Source organism: Rhinoderma darwinii, chromosome 12 (assembly GCF_050947455.1).
Source record: "Rhinoderma darwinii isolate aRhiDar2 chromosome 12, aRhiDar2.hap1, whole genome shotgun sequence".
Classification (NCBI taxonomy): Eukaryota; Metazoa; Chordata; class Amphibia; order Anura; family Rhinodermatidae; genus Rhinoderma; species Rhinoderma darwinii.
Genome location: NC_134698.1, coordinates 68,133,176 through 68,156,524, shown reverse-complemented (window position 1 = coordinate 68,156,524; position 23,349 = coordinate 68,133,176). Strand labels below are relative to the sequence as shown.

General features: G+C 44.9%; 2 protein-coding genes across 2 annotated transcripts in view; one reads left to right on the top strand and one right to left on the bottom strand.

Moving 5' to 3' along the window:
* MTHFD1 (methylenetetrahydrofolate dehydrogenase, cyclohydrolase and formyltetrahydrofolate synthetase 1) overlaps nucleotides 1-1,390 on the bottom strand; it is a 52,629-nt gene extending 51,239 nt beyond the window's left edge. The window contains exon 1 of the mRNA XM_075843771.1: nucleotides 1,235-1,390. Within this exon, the coding sequence (XP_075699886.1) occupies nucleotides 1,235-1,383 (149 nt within the window). The 5' untranslated portion in view covers nucleotides 1,384-1,390. The remainder of the gene's footprint in view (nucleotides 1-1,234) is intronic.
* A 5,578-nt stretch (nucleotides 1,391-6,968) lies between these two features.
* The window catches only part of LOC142665223 (coiled-coil domain-containing protein 170-like), a 45,824-nt gene continuing 29,443 nt past the window's right edge, over nucleotides 6,969-23,349 (top strand). Inside the window, exons 1-4 of the mRNA XM_075844837.1 lie at nucleotides 6,969-8,463; nucleotides 12,173-12,231; nucleotides 19,299-19,338; nucleotides 20,895-21,008. Coding sequence (XP_075700952.1) covers nucleotides 8,344-8,463; nucleotides 12,173-12,231; nucleotides 19,299-19,338; nucleotides 20,895-21,008 — 333 coding nt within the window. The 5' untranslated portion in view covers nucleotides 6,969-8,343. The remainder of the gene's footprint in view (nucleotides 8,464-12,172; nucleotides 12,232-19,298; nucleotides 19,339-20,894; nucleotides 21,009-23,349) is intronic.

The window sequence follows — 23,349 nt, the reverse complement described above, 5'->3', positions numbered from 1 at the left end:
AAAAACACGTTAACCCCTTCTGCAGCATAACATCACAAGTCTCCATAGAAGTCTGTGCACGGAGCTGAGCATATAACCGGAGTGTCAGTGGCTGCTTTTAACCCCGTCAGACCAAAAGTCTCAACTTGTCACTACAATCAGGGGACACCATGCAAAATGTTGACGACTTCTGCCCATCTTGCTCTCAATACCCCCCAGATCTGCCAGGACAGCGTTGAGAACCCCACGGCGCCAGCCTTTATGCACCAAAACTTCCTCGCACATCGATAATACTCTTTGGCACAGTCTCAATTACAAGAACTTGAGTAACACATTAACCCAACGATCACTGTGCCTTGACCTGTCACAGTCATCTGTTAACACCTAAAGCACCAAGAGAGACCTGCACTCTTTATTATACTTTTAATTTTTAGTCCTATTTTCAAGAGCTCTTCTTGCTGCCAGTGAACAGGAACATTTTATATCCAGAGGCTGAAAACCCTACAGATCTAAGGGTCTGTTCACACTAGCATCACAGCCTCCGTTTACAACAGAGCCATGACAGCAGTGCTGGATCCACCTGCAAACAGATATCATTGACTAATAACTGACTCAGTCAGATTGCCAGTGCTTTTTCTTCTCACAGCTGGGGGTTTGCTACAATTGTATCCAGTCTGGACAATGCTCTGAGCACTAGGAGGCTGTGTCACAGATCCCCACAGAACAGCACTGCATGCAGCATTATTTTAACCAGCAAGACACTGGGCACCATCGTGGAACCCAATGGACCCCGTAATGGACTGGGGGGGGACGGAAAATCCGGCGCTGCCTCCATTATAAACAGAAACCAGGACACAGATGTGAATAGAAATCCAGATTGATACATTTTTTACCTGCACTGATACAATGTAACAGCCCATCACTATGTAGCTCACAAAGGAGCAAGGGAGACAATTGTGACAAACCCTCAGCTGTCAGTCTCAGGATCACAGAGAAATCATGGCTAAGAACTCCTAGTCCCTGTACTAGACAGTTGGAGTTGTCCCAAGTGTATCAAAACTCCCATGCGCCAAAACTTTGTTTTAACCCTTTGTGCACTGTGACAGCTATATACAACTTCGCCATAAAGCAACAGTACACCCTGGCACACATTTTTTATATATATATATATATATATATATATATATATATGCAACTCCTATGTGTTTCATTAACCCCTCCACTGCCTTGCATGCGGCCAGGATGCAGCACTTACCCGGAGACAACTTTCCCGCTGAGGACCTGGGCCGGCATGCTGGTTAGACAGAGCGGGGAGACTCGGGTCCACACGGTTCCGATGTTGCGGAGGAAGACTCCGTAGAAAGATGCAGACCCTCGTGGTGGAACGCGAAGCGCACTGAGCATGCGTGGACTAGAGGGAGGGGGTGTGTTTATGCCGGTGTTTGGGCGGGTCTTAGAAAGGTTAACCCCGCCCCGTGTACTATCGCAGCCCTCATGACAGGATGTGCGCAGTGACGCCGTGCGGTTATTTCATGGCGGTCATTAGATAACTGCAGAGTCTACTCCAGAATTATAGAGACATGTCAATGTGGGAGACTGCATGTTCCTGCCATCACTGTAGTAAAGTGCAGGGCATGCTGGGATTTGTAGTTCCTTAGTCAGGGCCATGGGTGCAGAGGTGGCTGTTGCAACTGGGACCGGGTGTCTGAGGCGGTCAAAGGACTTCCTTACACATAAGGAGACACCAGTATTGTAAATGATAGGTGGGGGGCCCTGGTAAAGAATTTGCATTAGTGACACCAATGTCCCGAGTCGCTGGAAGTTTGTCCCTCTAAGGCCCTGTTCACACGGAGTATTTTGACAATCTTTTTGGAGCTGAAACCGCTCGGCAAAAACCGGCCGAAAATGCATTGATGTAAAGAAGGCACATGCCCTATCTTCGCGCGTTTACGCCTCTGACCTCCCATTGACATCGATGGGAGGCAGAGAAAGTGTATTTCGTGGAGTTTTTTGCCCGTAGCATTCAATGGGCGCGAGCGAAAAACGCGGCGGAAATCGCGGCAAATGACATGCAGGAAGGACAAAATCTTCCTCAAAATACCAAACGGAATTTTGAGGCAGAATTTTCCTCCCCCAAAAAACTCTGTGTGAACGAGGCCTAAGGCCTAGTTCACAAAGTTATTTTGCAGGCAGAAAAAATCTTTGAGGCAGATTTTGAATTGCCAGCTTTGTTTAGATGATTATTTTCCCCTCGTTTTTTGCCTGTGACCGTTAATTTGAATTAAAAAAACTTTGTAAAAAAAAAAGCGCTCAAAACAAATGCCGTGGGTTTTTTCTGTTTCCCATTGATGGGAGGTCAGAGGCGGAAACCGCTTGAAGAAAGAGCATGCTGCTTTTTTATTTTTCCACAAACGGCCAAAAGAAACCCGGGAAAAATAACACCTCTGCCTCCCATTAAAAGCAATGGGGGCGATTTGGGGCGTTTTTTTTGTTTTGTTTCTGTGTCAAAATAAGCGCCAAAAAACTCTGTGTGAACTGACACTAAGGCCCCGTGCGTGTGGCGGCTTTGCAGATGTGTGTTAGGCCTCATTTACACGAGCGTATTATACGCGCGTGCTTTTCACGCGTGTCGTACGCACCTATAATAGTCTATGGGGCTGTTTAGACGATGCGTGAATTTTGCGCTGCGTGAGTGCGTTGCGTAAAACTCACGACATGTTCTATATTCTTGCGTTTTTCACGCAACACGCACCCATTGACTTCAATGGGTGCGTGAAAACAACGCATGCCACACTGACGGTCCTGCGTTGCATGCGCGAAAATCACGCAAGAGCTGTCAAACTCCTGAATGTAAACAGAAAAGCACCACGTGCTTTTCTGGTTACAAACATCCAAACGGAGTGTCAAATTAGAGATGAGCGCACCGAACTTCACCGGGTTCGGCCGAACTCGTTTTAACCGAACCCGGCAAAAAATGTTCGGGTACGCGACGTCAGGAGACAGTCACTGCCCACGGTGCTCAAAGACTTAAACTGTTTCAGCACCATGGACAGTGACTTTCGATCACAATATACATATACGTGTAAAAAAAAAAAGAAGTTCTGACTTACCGATAAGTCCCGGCTCCTTCCTCCAGTCCGACCTCCCGGGATGACAATTAAGGCCAAGTGACAGCTGCAGCCAATCACAGGCCAAGCACAGGCTGCAGCCAATCACAGGCTGCAGCGGTCTCATGGCCTGCCGCGTCATCCTGGGAGGTGGGGCCGGATGACAAGAGAGGGACGCGTCACCAAGGCAACGGCCGGGAGACTGGACTGGAGGAAGCAGGCAGTTCATGGTAAGTGTGAACGTCTTTTTTTATTCACAGGTTGGTGTATATTGTGATCGGCATTCACTGTCGAGGGTGCTGAAAGAGTTACTGCCGATCAGTTAGCTCTTTCAGCACCTTGGACAGTGACGGGCGTCGACTACCTCATCTCTATGATGGCGGCTGCGCGAAAATCACGCAGCCGCGCATCATACACGGATGACACACGGAGCTGTCAATTGCCTTTTGCGCACGCAAAACGCAGCGTTTTTTTGCGCGCGCAAAACGCACACGCTCGTGTAAATGAGGCCTTACACTGATCTGTTTATATAGTATTCAGACTGTACCACCCATATGATATTGTTTCCGGATGTTTTTGTCCTTTGTCAGACTCATGGCGATCACACAGTATACCCGGGGATACTCGGAAGTGCGCAGAACCCCGCCGGCCAGGGTTTCCTCCATTCTATTGCTATGGAGTGTTGGTATAAATTCCCATTCACACAGTAAGGCCTCATTTACACGAGCGTATTATACGCGCGTGCGACGCGCGTGCTTTTCACGCGTGTCGTACGCACCTATAATAGTCTATGGGGCTGTTTAGACGATGCGTGAATTTTGCGCAGTGCGCGTGCGTTGCGTAAAACTCACGACATGTTCTAAAATCGTGCGTTTTTCGCGCATCACGCACCCATTGAAGTCAATGGGTGCGTGAAAACCACGCATGCCGCACGGAAGCACTTCCGTGCGAACTGCGTGATTCGCGCAAGAGCTGTCAAACTCCTGAATGTAAACAGAAAAGCACCACGTGCTTTTCTGTTTACAAACATCCAAACGGAGTGTCAAATTCGAGATGAGCGCACCGAACTTCACCGGGTTCGGCAAAACTCGTTTTGACCGAAACCGGTAAAAAATGTTCGGGTACGCGACGTCAGGAGACAGTCTCTGTCCACGGTGCTGAAAGCGTTAAACTGGTTCAGCACCATGGACAGTGACTTCCGCTCCAAAAATCCATGAACCTGTAAAAAAAAAAAGACGTTCTGACTTACCGATAACTCCGGTCCGACCTCCCGGGATGACAGTTAAGTCCAAGTGACAGCTGCAGCCAATCACAGGCCAAGCACAGGCTGCAGCCAATCACAGGCTGCAGCGGTCTCATGGACTGCGGCGTCATCCTGGGAGGTGGGGCCGGATGACGAGAGAGGGACGCGTCACCAAGGCAACGGCCGGGAGACCGGACTGGAGGAAGCAGGCAGTTCATGGTAAGTTTGAACATCTTTTTTTATTCACAGGTTGGTGTATATTGTGATCGGCATTCACTGTCGAGGGTGCTGAAAGAGTTACTGCCGATCAGTTAGCTCTTTCAGCACCTTGGACAGTGACTGACGTCGACTAGCCTCATCTCTATGATGGCGGCTGCGCGAAAATCACGCAGCCGCGCATCATACACGGATGACACACGGAGCTGCCAAGTGCCTTTTGCGCGCGCAAAACGCAGCGTTTTTTGCGCGCGCAAAACGCACACGCTCGTGTAAATGAGGCCTAAAACCCACAGCGTCTATCTCTGAAGTTTTTACTGTCCGATTGGGGAAACCTCTCCCTACGATGTCTATATAGCCTAATAGGGTGTATGCAAAGGAATGTCCAGATGGGGCAACCCCTTTTAGGGCTGGCACACGGCAGTATGAGGCCTCATTTAGGCCTCATTTACACGAGCGTGTGCGTTTTGCGCGCGCAAAAAACGCGTTTTGCGCGCGCAAAAGGCACTTGGCAGCTCCGTGTGTCATCCGTGTATGATGCGCGGCTGCGTGATTTTCGCGCAGCCGCCATCATAGAGATGAGGCTAGTCGACGCCCGTCACTGTCCAAGGTGCTGAAAGAGCTAACTGATCGGCAGTAACTCTTTCAGCACCCTCGACAGTGAATGCCGAACACAATATACACCAACCTGTGAATAAAAAAAGACTTTCATACTTACCAAGAACTTCCTGCTTCCTCCAGTCCGGGCTCCCGGCCGTTGCCTTGGTGACGCGTCCCTCTCTTGTCATCCGGCCCCACCTCCCAGGATGACGCCGCAGTCCATGAGACCGCTGCAGCCTGTGATTGGCTGCAGCTGTCTCTTTGACTGAACTGTCATCCCGGGAGGTCGGACCGGAGTTATCGGTAAGTCAGAACGTCTTTTTTTTTTTACAGGTTCATGGATTTTCGGAGCGGAAGTCACTGTCCATGGTGCTGAACCAGTTTAACGCTTTCAGCACCGTGGACAGTGACTGTCTCCTGACGTCGCGTACCCGAACATTTTTTACCGGTTTCGGTCAAAACGAGTTTGGCCGAACCCGGTGAAGTTCGGTGCGCTCATCTCGAATTTGACACTCCGTTTGGATGTTTGTAAACAGAAAAGCACGTGGTGCTTTTCTGTTTACATTCAGGAGTTTGACAGCTCTTGCGCGAATCACGCAGTTCGCACGGAAGTGCTTCCGTGCGGCATGCGTGGTTTTCACGCACCCATTGACTTCAATGAGTGCGTGAGTGCGCGAAAAACGCACGATTATAGAACATGTCGTGAGTTTTTTTCTGCGCACACGCGCTGAGCGCAAATCACGCATCGTCTAAACTGCCCCATTGACTAATATAGGTGCGTACGACATGCGTGCAAAGCACGCGCGTCGCACGCGCGTATATTACGTTCGTGTAAATGAGGCCTTACACGAGCGTATTATACACGCGTGCGACGCGCGTGCTTTTCACGCGTGTCGTACGCACCTATAATAGTCTATGGGGCTGTTTAGACGATGCGTGAATTTTGCGCTGCGTGAGTGCGTTGCGTAAAACTCACGACATGTTCTATATTCTTGCGTTTTTCACGCAACACGCACCCATTGACTTCAATGGGTGCGTGAAAACAACGCATGCCACACTGACGGTCCTGCGTTGCATGCGCGAAAATCACGCAAGAGCTGTCAAACTCCTGAATGTAAACAGAAAAGCACCACGTGCTTTTCTGGTTACAAACATCCAAACGGAGTGTCAAATTCGAGATGAGCGCACCGAACTTCACCGGGTTCGGCCAAACTCGTTTTGACCGAAACCGGTAAAAAATGTTCGGGTACGCGACGTCAGGAGACAGTCACTGTCCACGGTGCTGAAAGCGTTAAACTGGTTCAGCACCATGGACAGTGACTTCCGCTCCGAAAATCCATGAACCTGTAAAAAAAAAAAAAAGTTCTGACTTACCGATAACTCCGGTCCGACCTCCCGGGATGACAGTTAAGTCCAAGTGACAGCTGCAGCCAATCACAGGCCAAGCACAGGCTGCAGCCAATCACAGGCTGCAGCGGTCTCATGGACTGCGGCGTCATCCTGGGAGGTGGGGCCGGATGACAAGAGTGGGACGCGTCACCAAGGCAACGGCCGGGAGCCCGGACTGGGGGAAGCAGGAAGTTCTTGGTAAGTATGAAAGTCTTTTTTTATTCACAGGTTGGTGTATATTGTGTTCGGCATTCACTGTCGAGGGTGCTGAAAGAGTTACTGCCGATCAGTTAGCTCTTTCAGCACCTTGGACAGTGACGGGCGTCGACTAGCCTCATCTCTATGATGGCGGCTGCGCGAAAATCACGCAGCCGCGCATCATACACGGATGACACACGGAGCTGCCAAGTGCCTTTTGCGCGCGCAAAACGCAGCGTTTTTTGCACGCGCAAAACGCACACGCTCGTGTAAATGAGGCCTTAGGCCTGTGTTTTGTATGGAGCAGTAATATGGCTTCCATAGAGGTATATGAGTCCTTTACTGTACCTACGTGTTCCTCCAAATTCTGTACATTTCCGACAGCAAAAAATTGTGACGTGTTTAATCGGACTCCGTATGTACCAAGGTATTCGCTCATAAAAGTAATGCCACTAGAGAAGAATATATTCGTACACGCAGGACCCGATCTCAGCCGAGCCGTCAGTATACAGCTGAACTGACAGAATCTCCTGACAGAACCAAACAGCTTCTATGTATACAGCCAGCTTTTGTAGGACTCATGCACATGATCATATAACGGACCTGTGTTTTACGGATCCATAATATGGCGCACAAAATTGGCACAAACGAACACCAGTAATAGGTGGTATAAGGAAAAGTGTCTAGCACGAAACACCAAATTTAACATATCGCCATATGCTCTTCTTGCATGGGGCTGCGTCCGTCCCTGTACAAAGTGACTGCAGATCCTTCCCATACAACGAGATATGAAACAACAACATACAATATCATGATGGGATACTGTGCTCCGGTGTCAGGCCCCATGCACACGGCTGCAGTTTTTATCCAGAATTACGGATAATCAGAGGACTCATTTATTTCTATAGGCCACAGACGCTTTCCGTATGTGTGTCCGGGGGGGCCGTAGTAAGAATTTGCAAAATATAGAACCATTCTTGTCCGCAATTGCAGCACGGACTCTATGGGTGCGCGAAAAATTGCAGATGGTTACGGATGTGCATCCATAGCCGTCTGTAATTGCAGAAGTGTTACTATGCGATGGCAGCAGATTCCCCCAAAAAATTGCCATTGAGCCATCATGTGACCTTTTCAAGGGGTTGGAACATGTTGCTGACATCATTTGTAGCCTCCCTTTTTTTTGCGGATCCGTAAATATGGATGCACTACGGACCGTATTTGCAAACAGCGTGCCAGCTATGCGGATGACTTGCGGATGACTGCGTATATGTATTTGCCATCAGTAGAAAACACTACAGTCATTCGGCATGTATGGCCGGTCTACCGGCCGGTATTCATCACTTAGGATTGGCAATGGCTTCATAAATAATAGTAAATGATTCTTCTTGTGAATGAATATTGACGTAGCAGCATCCGACACTTAGTGACGAGTTACTACAACAGTACGGCACTAGGACAGGTGTTGTTCAGGTCCCCATAGGAACATGCCACTCCTGTTTTCCCATTAGGAACCCATATACCTGTACAGCAGAAGCCATTGTCAGCAGCAGCACGGTACCGTTGTATCTTACCATAGGATCACAACAATAGAAAATCTCACTTTCGGGCAAAATGTCTGATGTATCCAATCAATACAGCTATGATGACCAGATTGAAAGATTATTCGACAGCAGATCATCTCCCAGCAGATCTCATTCCAAGTTTCGGGATTCTCTCAAGACATTTTCAGAGGTATTGTCTAGAAAAATGTTTATTGATGTCCCTATCAGTAATTAGCAGATAATATATCTATATATATATATATAGACTGGGGCTATACAGTGACCACTGCTGGCCGATGAGACACATGGGCCCATATTGTGCATTTTTTTTATTGTGCCCGCAACTTAAAGGGGGTCTTTAATATTGAGGCTTTATTCTGCTGAATGGCAGGGGTCCTGGACGTCAGACCCCATTGATCAAACATTGATGGCCTAAGTATAGGTTATCAATGTTAAAATCCGAGAAAACCCTTTCAACTAATGTAGATAATCGGGTGGTGCTGTATTTACTACATAGCATGAGGTTGTCCCCTAACATGACAGAATTGCTTAATCAAACAATGCTTATAGTTGGGGACCTAGTAGTCCTGGTCTTAAAGGGGTATTCCCAGAATCAACAATTATCACCTATCCACAGTATAGGTGATAATTGTCTGGATACCTCCACCGATCACGAATATGGAAGCCCTGAACCCCCTTCCCCCGTTTGTCTCACTGCACTGTACTCAGCTGCTTCCGTCATCCCTATAGACTTCAGATGGAGCGGGAGCGCGCATACTGGAATACCGCTTCATTCAATACTGGAATACTGCTTCACTCAATACTGGAATACCGCTTCACTCAATACTGGAATACCGCTTCATTCAATACTGGAATACTGCTTCACTCAATACTGGAATAACGCTTCACTCAATACTGGAATACCGCTTCACTCAATACTGGAATAACGCTTCACTCAACGTCCACCTCACTACGGTTGGGCAGTGAGGAGGAATGGGGGGTTCGGGACCCAAGTTCTTACGATCAATGGGGGTCCTAGAGGAGGGGCCCCCATCAGTCAGACAATTATCACTTATCCTGTGGATATGTGATATTTGGTCAGTCCTGGGAATACCCCTTTAACATTATGTTTTAGTACATTGCCCATAAATGCAGATTTATTGAAGGCTTTTGTTACAGGTGTTGTCTCTCAACAACAAGCCCTGTCCATATATCCTATGTGCCAGAACCAGGAGACATTCCCACTCTTTCGGACCCAGCACGGTTATTCATTACACAGACGGCCATTCATTTGGATGACTGCCATGTAATGCCACGTTCCACCTTCATCAGCCGCTGCAGGGTAAATATATGCCTAGACACTGCGTCCTCTGGCAATAAAAGCTGATCGTCAAGGCTTGGAGAAAACTGACCCGTTGCTTCTTATATAAAATAGTGAGACAACCCTTTTAATTCGTGGTGTAACTACCGCTGTAGCAGCCATAGCGGCTGCTACGGAGCCCACGGCATAAGGGGGCCCATGACGCCCGCCGGCACGGCCCCCCCTTGCCCGTTGGCGCAGCTATGGCTGCTACAGTGGTAGCCACATTCAATAGTACCTGCATCCTTAGGACGCAGATACTATTATACACTATAGCAGAGCAGGGAGGTATCTCCCCGCTCTGCCGGTTATAACAAGTTACCCCCTATCCGTAGGTTAAGGGGTAACTTGCTGATCGGTGGGTGTCCGACAGCTGGGACCCCCACTGTTTACGAGAATGGAGATCGCGAATCCCTTGTTTTAACCGAGCGGCAGGTTGCTCATGCGCACTGCCGCTCTATTCATTCTCTATGGAAGCGCCGGAGATATCTACTGGGGGGCTGTATAGGACTATCTACAAGGGGGGACTGTATGGCACTGTCTACAAGGGAGGTGTTACACTGTCTACAAGGGGAGCTGTATGGCACAATCTACAGGGGGGCACTATTTACAATGGGTACTGTGTGTGGCACCTAGGGGAGGGGGGTCCAGCCAAAAGTTTGCTATGGGGCCCAGTCTTTCCTAGTTATGCCCCTGCTTTTAATGGTTAATTAAAGTCATCAGCAATGCTATATCTGCACAGCGACATGAAGAAATCATTGTGGTCCCAATTCAGCTTTAATTCTTATGAAAGTTGCAGGTAAACTTTTGCAAAAATTCCAGCACTCCCTTTACCATAAGAAACAATTCAATTTATGTTGTAACTGCGATGTCAACAAAAATGTTACCACGGTTTGAGGCAACTTTCTGTCACAGTGTGGGCTTTGCCATAAACATAGTTGTGGTCATTTAAACAGTGAAGGTTCATCTTTAGTAAATACAGAGGGTCCTCTTACACGGGCCGACGTGGGCCGTGTAAACGAGCGCCGATCAATGAGACAGCTCGTTGATCGGCGCTCGTTTGCTCCTGTCACAAGGATTTATGTATGGGGACGAGCGCTCATTACTACGATCGCTCGTCTTTGTACATTTCTATCATGTCGTTTACACAGGGAGATCTGCTGCCCATAACGATAATATTTTAGGCTGCAGAAATGATACGATCAGCAGGTGAACGTTGACCTGTGTTTTTTTTTGATGACCTTGTTCATCATCTGATCGTTGACCTGTTTTCTGTGAACGCTCGTTTGCCCGATCATTGGTCCGTGTAATAGGGCCTTATCTTGCTTAAATAATAGCTCTTTAAATGTATGTATCTATGTAACTATAGAGGACTTCATGGTCGGAGAAGACTTCAAGTCACATGGTTATCCTCAAATTTAATTGACAGTGTGTCGTGTTCTTCCGCAGAGTCACATGTTCTCCAGAAACCTTGGCATGCTGCAAGTGAAGCAAATGAACACGTTCCTTCAAATTATAATCTATAATATTATTAAAGCTCATCTCCACCCAATAGATATTTCTACATGAATGGGTCAGATCATTTCTGGATTACGATGCATTAAAATTGCTCCTAAACCGGGAGGGTCTTCCGGCCACACTACGAGAAACTCTTTCCTTAAGAAAGAACAACTGAACATATTTGTGGCTCAGATCTTTAGCTGTCATGTATCCAGTCTCTCAGGCTGCTACCCAAAGAAGGGGGTAGACCTGTGCCCAAAGACCCCTCTGCCACATAAGATGCCAGTATTATACACATTTTTCATTCCAGCCTCTAAGGATAAGTTATAGCAATATGCAGCATGCTTTACACCCCCTGTCCAACAGTCTCTGTTGTGTCTCGGACTGTGGAAATGATGTGAGAGGCATGTCAGGTGACGGCATAGTCCATCCGACCAGCTCTAGCCTCCTACTCTTGTCATGTGAGCAGTTACATAACTACATATACTCATAGGCCCCATGCACACGACCGACCGTATTTTCATCCATCCGTAAATACTGTTCGTAAATACGGATCCGTTGCCATTTATAGTCATGTGTAAATCATCCGCATATACGGAATGGTGTTCGTAAATACGGTCCGTAATGCAGTCGTATATACGGATCGGCAAAAAGAGGAAAACCATGAATGATGTGCAACATCTTCAAACCTGGCGTTGCCTAGCAACGCTTCCGTAATCATGGGCAGCTACGGGTGCACATCCGTAGCCATCCGTAATTATGGAAAGGCCCTTTAGACTTCTATGGGGAGTCCGTGCCGTAATTACGGACAAGAATAGGACATGTATATTTTTATGGATCATTTCTACGGAACGGACACCCATCCGTAAAAATACGGAAAGGAGTCCGTAGCCCATAGAAATGAATGGGTCCGTAATTATGGATGAAAAATACGGTCGTGTGCATGGGGCCACAGTCTAGGCTGTAATTAGATTGATTTATTCTATAAATAAGGTTAATAGTTTAATTATGTGTTTTTATCTTTGTCCTTTTTTTTTAGTTCCATGATAAAGAACCTTCATACACCAAAAATAAAGATGGATCCCAGAAAACCAAAAGGTATTTTGTTCGTATTATTGTAAACTAATATGTTAAATCTATTAAATGCTCGGATTAAAAAAAGGCACAAGTAAGACTCTGTTCACATCACGCATGTGATGTACATTCAGCGTTGGGAGCATTTCGTATACTTTTTTTTTTTACAATGGCGGTCAATGGCAGACGCATAAAACGATATAGGCATACAATTAAATACTTTTAGGACATATGTTTGCCGAAACACACCGAGCATAAAAAAGGTAATAAGCCACAATTCTGCTGGTTCCAGAGCTGAAATGTATTCATGTATTCTCTGCTTGTTCAATGTCTTCACAGAGCTATCTTTGGTGATTTGCATAGTTTAAGGGTGTCTGTCAACAGGCTTGTTGACTGTTTCCAATGACAACCAGCAGCATTATGACCCCAGGTCTGGTCTATAATATGGGCTGTTACTCAGGATCAGTACAGCATAAGGGTATGTGCACACACACTAATTACGTCCGTAAGTGACGGACGTATTTCGGCCGCAAGTCCCGGACCGAACACAGTGCAGGGAGCCGGGCTCCTAGCATCATACTTATGTACGATGCTAGGAGTCCCTGCCTCGCTGCAAGACCACTGTCACGTACTGAAAACATGATTACAGTACGGGACAGTGGTCCTGCAGCGGGTCAGAGACTCCTAGCATCGTACATAAGTATGATGCTAGGAGCCCGGCTCCCTGCACTGTGTTCGGTCCGGGACTTGCGGCCGAAATACGTCCGTCACTTACGGACGTAATTAGTGTGTGTGCACATACCCTAAGAGACTGTTCACAGCCCTACGTTTAGCCTATGTGCCGGGCCTATGTAGACTGAACATTCATATGGCCTCATTAACCCGGCGTATGCCAAAAGTCTGTTCTTTCAACATATGCCGGGCCGGTATGCGTCGGCATACTATTTTTTTTATGCCGTATATGATAGTGTAGAATACATTTTTTTCACAATCGGTGTCTATACAATGGGGTCCATTGGGCGGCGTCGGTATCTGTCATACGATGGATCCAGCAGATGTGAAGAGAGCATTAGAATATGAAATAAAGTAATGAGAAAACAAACAAATCATTATTATTTTTGGGCCATTAAGGCCACAGACAATTCTCCGCCCGCCCCTGTGTGGATGTATCACGTGCTGCGTTTCATCTGCCATTCCTGGGCAGTATAAACAAAGATGTCGCTGAGACTGAAGTTACTGTTTGTTGTTAGACAAAAATCAAATATTCTCGTCACACAACATTTTTCAAAGTAACCTGCAAAAAGGATACAGTGTTCCTCATACAGACCGGATGCACTTATATATATATATATATATATATATATATATAAAGCCTAAACTGTAATGAATGAGAGGCCGGACGGATTAACACAAGGTGGCGTCGCACATTTATTGCCTGCAGTCTTGTGTTTTTTGCCTTGGATTGGATCCAAATCTTTTGCACCCATTTAATTCAATCCTAATATATGGTATGTGACAGGATGCACGCTCTTCACTTACATTACTACATGATGTATCATTTGTCATTTCCTGTGTAGACTTTGATTTCTATATATATTGGGCTGTCTTTTATTGCTATTGCTCTTGGTTACTACAGAAGTCTGGACTGGACCTCAAACTTAAAAAAAATAGATAAAAAAGGCTGAAATATAATTACTGTGAAATTTCCTCGAAGGATTCCCCATGACAACAACGCATCGTGTCATGTGACTACATCGTCCAACGGCTATAGGCTGTGCTGATGTTCCCCACTGTGACTATTCGTCCATGGGACTGTAACAAACAGCCAAAAACTACATTGCAAAACCACAGCAATTCGTACATGCCACTGGGTGTACGGGTACCCTAAAAGTGCGGTGTTAATTTCTGTAGTGTAATTACATCACTGGACTATAAGCATCATATATCACTTTATCTCAGAAACGCCACTTATACCCCCGCTGCTTTCTTCTATGGCAGGCGGGTATGTGTTCTTGCCTGGCACAAGAGCCTGAATGTAACTGCAACCTCTGGTGCCCTACTGTGTATAGCTCTAAGACAGGGGTCTCAAGCACGCGGCCCGCGGGCCGCATGCGGCCCCTGGGGCTGTCATCTGCGGCCCGCGGGACACAGAGCCGCTAGTATCGGCTCTGCTCCGAGACTCTGGAATTCCCTGACATCGCTGTCCACATATGAACAGCGATGTCTGGGGCTTCCCCAGAGCCGGAGTCCCGAGCAGAGCGCTGGTGTCGGCTCTGCTCCGGGACTCTGTGGAATTCCCTGACATCGCTGCCCATATATGGACAGTGTGTCAGGGTCTTGCCCAGAGCGGAGCAGAGCGCTGGTGTCGGCTCTGCTCCTGGACTCTGTGGAATTCCCTGACATCGCTGTCCACATATGAACAGCGATGTCTGGGGCTTCCCCAGAGCCGGAGTCCCGAGCAGAGTGCTGGTGTCGGCTCTGCTCTGGGACTCTGTGGAATTCCCTGACATCGCTGCCCATATATGGACAGTGTGTCAGGGTCTTGCCCAGAGCAGAGCGCTGGTGTCGGCTCTGCTCCTGGACTCTGTGGAATTCCCTGACATCGCTGTCCACATGTGCCCATATATGGACAGTGTGTCAGGGTCTTCCCCAGAGCGGAGTCCCGGGCAGAGCGCTATTATCGGCTCTGCTCCGGGACTCTGGGGAAGCCTCTGACATCGCTGTCCATACATCGACAATGATGTCAGGGGCTTCCCCAGAGCAGGAGTCCCAGTTATGTCAGGAGCACAGCTTGGGTCCCAGGAAGAGCCTACTAGCCTGGGACTCCAGCTCTGGGCAAGCCCCTGACATCACTGGGGCAGCCTCTACAGAGGGCACTGGGGCAGCCTCTACAGAGGGCACTGGGGCAGCCTCTACGGAGGGCACTGGGGCAGCCTCTACAGAGGGCACTGGGGCAGCCTCTACAGAGGGCACTGTGGCAGCCTCTACAGAGGGCACTGTGGCAGCCTCTACAGAGGGCACTGTGGCGTTATCTACAAGTGGGTGTGTGGCCTTATCTAGGGGTGTGTTGCATTATCCACAGAGGGCACTGCGGCAGCATCCACAGAGGGCACTGCGGCAGCATCCACAGAGGGCACTGCGGCAGCATCCACACTGCGGCACTATCTAAAAAGGGGCTGCCCAATCTTGACATGTGTGGTAACTGAGCCGCCGGACTGCATTTAGCGACACTTAAACTGGAAAGCTGGATTGTTGAAATAAGCACGTGGAGAAATATCTCAAATTTTAAACCTAGCGCTATTATTATAGTAATGTAGTATTATTATTATAGTAATATAGTGTTATAGTAGTTCAAATAACTAATTGATTAACAATAATTTTGTATTGTATCAAATTTGAAAGTAATGCGGCCCGTCAACTTCCCATTTTTTCTATATGCGGCCCACTTACCCGGCCGAGTTTGAGACCCCTGGTCTAATGTATATGTATACGTGTGTCTTATATAAATGTTAGTATAAAATTGTAACTGCTGCGAAAAATTAAATAAAAACCTGACTACTCCTTAATCCTCACATGTGGTTACTGTGTTCAGTAAGGGTATGTTCACACGCGAAAACAGCTCCAGAATTTCAGTTGTAATTGCTCGTACTCACGTTTTTCGCGGCGTCCATTATGGATGTAATTGGAGCTGTTTTTCAATGGAGTCAATGAAAAACGGCTCCAATTACGTACCAAGAAGTGACATGCACTTCTTTGAGGCGGCCGTCTTTTTACGCGTCGTCTTTTGACAGCAGCGCATAAAAAAAAGCCCGTCTGCACAGAACACCGTAAGACCCATTGAATTCAATGGGCAGATGTTCGCCGACGGTTTGGAGCCGTTTTTTCGGCCGTAATTCCAGGCGAAAAACGCCTGAGTCATGTCCGTTAAGGGTATGTGCACACACACTAATTACGTCCGTAATTGACGGACGTATTTCGGCCGCAAGTAAACATGATTACAGTACGGGACAGTTGTCCTGCAGCGAGGCAGGGACTCCTAGCGTCGTACATAAGTATGATGCTAGGAGCCCGGCTCCCTGCACTGTGTTCGGTCCGGTACTTGCGGCCGAAATACGTCCGTCAATTACGGACGTAATTAGTGTGTGTGCACATACCCTAACAGAGCGTGTGAATATACCCTAACTCTCAACATTTGGGCTGCAGACTTCTCCTGTCTTCAGTTACTGGGGTAGGAAATAGACATCTGACGGATACCATAGTCAGCCATATAAGCTCACATGGGTCTAATTTCTCTGTCACTTGGTCACCTAGAGAATCAACATTTTCCTCTCCCAGCTCATAATGGCAGTAATAAGAATTTATTCACTGGAACTGAGTCGGAGACCATTCACCTCAATATACAGCCTACAAGGTTCCAAGTTTTTTGTTTTTTTTTGTCCTTTTATCTTGATGAAAATCAATCAATGAATGGAAGCGAAGCTCAGTGGTGACCTCATGACATCAGTGTGAGAGGAAGTAACTAGCTTCTCCTCCAACCTGGGTTTCAATAGAAGTCCAGCTAGAATACAGCTAAACATGGATGGAAAGAATGAGATTTTTAACATGTACTAAGTTCTGCTAGAGAAATCTCATTCAGATGACAAAAATATAAAGTTACGTAGCGTTGTAACTATGGGAGAGAGGCGGTAACGTGTCTAACCGGCTTGGTGACTCTTGTTTGACAACAACTCGCGTCGGACAAGTTCTTCACTGCTGTGTAGCACTGGGGCTTTTGTAGACACAACAATTACAGTAGGATTGTGCTCTTAGGCTGGGTTCACGTTGTGCGTTTTTGTTGTGTTTTCAAACGAAGCCTAAAAAAAGCAACTTAAAAACGCATGGGTTTTTGTAAAAATGCGTGCGTTTTTAAAATATCAGTTTCAGCTGCAAGTCGGTAACCATTAGGCTGGGTTCACATGTTGCGTTTTTTGTTGCGTTTTTGAACTGTTGGGGAGAAAAATGCATTAAAAAAACCCATGAGTTTTTTAGTTACTCATTTTTTTTTACAAAGTGTTTCATCTGTAATCTGGTTTTTATTTCCTTTCATATGTTTACGGCTGAAACACTTTGTAAAACACATAAGTAATTAAAAAACAAGTGCATTTTAGATGAGTTTTTTCCCCCCAAGATTCAAAAACGCTACAAAATGCAACATAAACGCAACATGAGAACTCAGCCTAAACTTCGAAACCACATTGCAGCTGAAACATTTATAAAACACATGCGTTTTTTCAGAAGCATTTCTGTAGACTGCGTTTGAAAATGCAACAAAAAACGCACAATGTGAATTCAGCCTAAAGCAGGACACCGGAGTGCACCCGCTACCTGGAATTAGAACAGGTACAATACTATGTGATTGCCTAGCGACAGTTACTGTACAGGTGTGTAGATAAGACCGCGGCTCCCAAGAGCCCTATTGGTTTACGCGGACAAACCCTAAGCAATTCTTTCCCTTAACCCTTTCCCTCCGCAACCATTTTCAATTTTTTTATTTTGGTTTTTTTCTCCCCGCCCTCCAAGAGCTATAACTTTTTTATTTTTCCGTCGACATAGCTTTACAAGGGCTTGTTTTTTTGTGGCAGGAGTTGAAGTGGAATGGAAAAACACATCAATCTTTCCATTGGTTTGTGGGCCTCGATTTTACGGTGTTCACTGTGCGGTAAAAACGACATGTTAACTTTATTCTGCAGGTCAATATGATTACGGCGATACCAAAGTCATATAGTTGTTGGTTTTTTTATGTTTTACTTCTTTTACAAAATAAAAACGACTTGTTAAAAAAAAATAGTTTTGTGTCGCCGAATTTTGAGACCCATAACTTGTTTCATTTTTCTGTCGTTGGGGCGATCTGATTTTATTGGTAACATTTTGGGGTACACACACATTTTTATCACTTTTCATTACATTTTTTGTGAGGCGAGGTGAACAAAAACAACAATTCTGCATGTTTGTTTTGCTTTTTTTAGACAACGTTCACTGTGCAGGATAAATGATGGATTATTTTAATAGCTTGGATAGTTACAGACATGGCGATACCAATTATGTTTAATTTTCTTGTTTACATTATTTTTTGTAAAAGATAGGAAAAGTTTGTTTTACTTTTAATATTTTTCTTCTTTTTTTTTTTACTTTTAATATTTATTTTGGGGTATTTAACTTATTTGTACTTTTTTAGTCCGACTAGGGGACTTTAACATTTGATCGCTGGATCGATTGTACAATACATTGCAATACTTATGTATTGCAGTGTATTGTTCTTTATATTAATTATTAATTAATTAATTAATTTCAGTTACTTATATAGCGCCAACATATTACGCAGCGCTGTATAGAGGTCCTCTTTTACTGTCCCCATTGGGGCTCACAATCTAAAACACGGGGAGAACATACAAACTCCTTTTAATATGCCCTACGAGAGGCATATCCACATAATAATATGCCACTAATGTCTGTGAATAGACAACCCCTTTAAGGGCTCGTCCACACGCTCCGGAATTGCGGCGTTTTTTCCGGCCAGAATTTCGGCCGGAAAAACCGCAGCAGAATACAGTAGCAGCATAGTGGAGATGAGATGTAACAAATCTCATCCACACGCTGCGTAAAATTTCCGAACCAAAATCGACCTGCGGTGCGTATTTTTCGGAGCGCAGCATGTCAATTCCTGCTATGGAAAATGTACAGAATTGCTGCGTTTTATTATAGGAGATCTCACCACCTCCTAACATTGGGAAAAACTCAGCAATTTCCGCAACATTTTCTGACGCAAAAACCGCAGGAAATGGTGCGTTTTTGCCGCAGCGGAAAGCCTTTGACTTTCAACCGAATTGCTGCAATTCCGTTGTGTGTGGACAAGCGCTTACAATACACACTTGGTTTGGAGAGACTAATAAAAGTTTTACGTTTTGAACATACTGTATACATCTTATCTCTACTACTGAACAAACCATAGGATCGAGGAGTCCCAGTCCCAGGAATTGCCTTTACATCTGAAAATGTTGTTTTTAAAACAGAATGTACATGCACTTTGTGGCTCATTAATTCTTCTTTCCCAGACACTTCTATGAGCAGTCTGACAGCCGCAGAGAAGATAAGGTAAGCCATTATTCATAGAATATTAAATGGGTTTTTTCCGTTTCAGAAAATTAATGTTATTTTTTGTATAATGAAAAGTTATGCAATTTTCCAATATACTTTCTGTATTAATCTCTCACTGTTTTCAAGATCTCTGCTTGCTGTTTTTCAGTAGGAGCATTCATACTGTAGATGTCGTCCGTATGGACCCATTCATTTCTATGGCCGACAAACTCCTTCCCGTATATTTATGGGAAGGTGTCCATGCCGTAGAAACCTTCTATAAAAAATAGGACCGTGCTCTTGTACTCTGTAATAAGAGCACGGCCTGCAAATGCCGATAGCTGTCCGCGGCGGCCGTGCCCATAATCACGGACCGTGATTACGGGTACGATCAGGTGCATGGGGCCTAAGAGGTGTGTCTCAATACTTTTGTCCATGTAGTGTACATTTGTGTTTGTTCAGTGAAATTCCCAGTGCTCAACTGCTGTGGTTCAACAGGGCAGCCAATAGACTGCTACAGTTATAACTGCAACAGTGACCCCTGCAGGTTGGAAAGAGGTTCTGCAGGAGTATTACATGATTATTAAGTAATAATTTACTAAAAAGTTCTAGGAAAGGTTCTGCTCTTGCTTTCAGTAACAAATATAGGCATTTCTGTGTCCACAAATTCCCCTTTACATAAAGACTAGCCAGTGTGGGGACACGATGACCTTTAAAAATCCTCAAATTATAATTGGAAATTGCAAAATTTCAGATGCAAGTCTAAAACAACAGAGGGGCATAAATCAAAGTGTTGTGTTTCCCTTACTGTCAAGAAGAAAAAACTGTTTATAATAGCATATGTCGAGTACGGCATAATTTTTTTTACTTTGCACATAAGTTTATTGATTGAGATAAATTTGCATTGTTTTTATTTACAAAAATGGATGTTGCTTAGTCTACATTACACCCTATTTATTTCAATCTGCATTTCAAGATTTAGTCACTAGAGGGAGCTCTTGTAATACATAAATGATTAAAAATCAAAAGCAATCACAAGTGAAATATTGAGCTTTCAGCAGCTCAAGGTTAAACCACGATCGCTATGTCCAATCGTTAAGTATGGCGGATTATTACAGAATAAAAAAAGAACATTTCCTACCCATTTAATCATGCAAGTACAAATTAAATTTAACATGATCATAATTTTTATTTTTATGTGCTCAAACTCAGCAGGGGGAAAAACACAACACAGAACTTTCCTAGTTATTATATATGGCAGCTGTGTGTTCCCTGGCGTTCCTTCATAAGATTGGGTGGTAAATAACTGCACTAAGTGTCCAATACACTTACTAAAACCTATTCATTTCCCTTGAACACTGCCACAAAATAGACCCTTAGTCCACCCACCGGAACCACACTCATGTCATGTTAACCACACCTCTTTTAGAAGAGACCACACCTACTTTATAGCGCCAAATTGCTCTTATATCCTAATACATCCTTTGTTACAATCTGGTCAACGAGCTCAGATCCCTGGGTTTGCAGCTTTAAAGTTGGATTTATCTTATTCATTTTCTGTTTTCTGTTTTTAGATTCCATATAATTCTGGGATAAGAGACCAGTTACTTACCTACAAAATTGCTGCTGAGTCTGCACGGAGTGAACATGCTGCGCTGTTGGTGAAGAATACCGGTTTAGAAGCAGAGGTGAGGTCCATTCAATAAAGGGGTTGTCCGGTTTGGGCAAATTAATGTAATTACAATTTACTTCCAGTGGATATAATTCTGTCCTGGTCATGTGATGCTAGACAAAAATAAAAAGCACACGGCGCCACATAGTGCAATTATCCAAGGGTCATAGGAACAACAATGCTAGGGCAAATGCACTCACCTAGACGGGTTATGCTGACCAGGCACAACACTGTTGAAAGGTGTAAGACGATCTCCAGACAGAGCACCGCTGTGAAGATGCGTGAAGAGGAGACACACCCAAGGTGTGTACAGCCAGATCCGAGGTGTAGCTGCTGCCAAGGTCCAAGAGCCGGTGAACGGGAATTCACCGCCAGTAATGAGGTAAGAAGATAAGAAAAAGGGGACCAATGGAAGGCGCTGCTATACCAAAGTAGGTTTTTATTATTATGAATGATTACAGGCTACGCGTTTCGACGCAGGACATGCGTCTTCATCAGGCCATGAACATACAAAAAAACATCATATATATATATATACATGTCAGTAATAAACTACGGGCCAATCACAAGGAGGAACCAGGGAGGGGACAAGGGAATCTCCTACAGAAGGAACGGAATCCCGCTGAAAAAACAGACCAGATTGATTAATACAATGTGTGTAAATTTGGTAAAAAAGCATATATGATAAATAAACAAAAATATGGACGAATTTGTAAATGACAATGAAAAGATGCTAAAAACCCAATTAAATTGGTATTTAAAACATGAGCCATATTAAAAAGCAGCATTGTAATATCTCCTAAAAGCAACTAATACTGATATAGTAATTTGGGATAAAAATTTATAAAATTAATATCATTAATAATACTGTAACCATTATTTGCTCTTTGACAAGAGGGCAAAGAAATCTAATTATCAATTGGAAGAAAAAACGGCAAAAGGGCAACCAATACCAAAAATATACTATAAGATTATATAAAAGAGCCATATATTGCTCAATCAATTGAAAACGAAAATTGCATGTAATAATTTAATCTGATGATTCTGAATAAAAATCATGATAGTATAACCATGAATTTGTTCATAAAGGACCAAAATACAAGTATACGCCAAGAGGAAAGAACTAGTGGCGTCTTGGTTTTCATAACAACACCAGTCTTATGAAAATAGGTACGTAGGAGATATATTAGATTGTAGAACAATTTATACTGTATTGAAACCACACTAATTATCAGAACAAACCGGCATGAAACAATATATTCATACATGATGACAAAATATTAATAAAGAAGATGCGATAGATGACCGAGCCCTTCAAAATGTGATAAACCATTGTACAATCTGTATTTGATAGAAAATTAGAATCATGGTCATGTGATGCACACACAAGTGCTGGGATCGTTGCATGGTCATGTGATGCACACACAGGTGCTGGGATCGTTGCATGGTCATGTGATGGACACATAGGTGCTGGGATCGTTGCATGGTCATGTGATTGACACACAGGTGCTGGGATCGTTGCATGGTCATGTGATGGACACATAGGTGCTGGGATCGTTGCATGGTCATGTGATGGACACACGTGCTGGGATCGTTGCATGGTCATGTGATGGACACATAGGTGCTGGGATCGTTGCATGGTCATGTGATGGACACATAGGTGCTGGGATCGTTGCATGGTCATGTGATGGACACATAGGTGCTGGGATCGTTGCATGGTCATGTGATGGACACACGTGCTGGGATCGTTGCATGGTCATGTGATGGACACATAGGTGCTGGGATCGTTGCATGGTCATGTGATGGACACATAGGTGCTGGGATCGTTAGGATACAGCTCAGATACACATACTGTAACTAGCCGTACACCTGTGTGTCCATCACATGACCATGTAACGAGCCATGCACCTGTGTCCATCATATGACCATGTAACGAGCCATGCACCTGTGTGTCCATCACATGACCAGGACAGAATTGTAGCCACTGGAAGTAAACAATGAATGTTCCTACTGAATAACAGCAAACAGAGATCTTGAAAACTGTATTAATATTGGAAAATTGTATAACTTTTAATTATACAAAAAAGTTACATTTATTTTCTGAAACTGGACAACCCCTTTAGTTGTTGAAATTAAAGTCACAAGATAGGACCTGTTTTCTGGGACCACCTCAGATAGCCAAAATAAAGGGCCTACGGCCCGTTTAAAGTATTTTGCTCCTTTATCCTTTAGTTTTACCAGTTGTACCGTTTCAAGCTGTGTTAATGGCAGTTCTATATTTTTCAATGGAACGGTAATGTGCAGTCTTTGAAGTGAATGTTGTTTAATCTAAATAATAAATATATTTTTATTGAGCT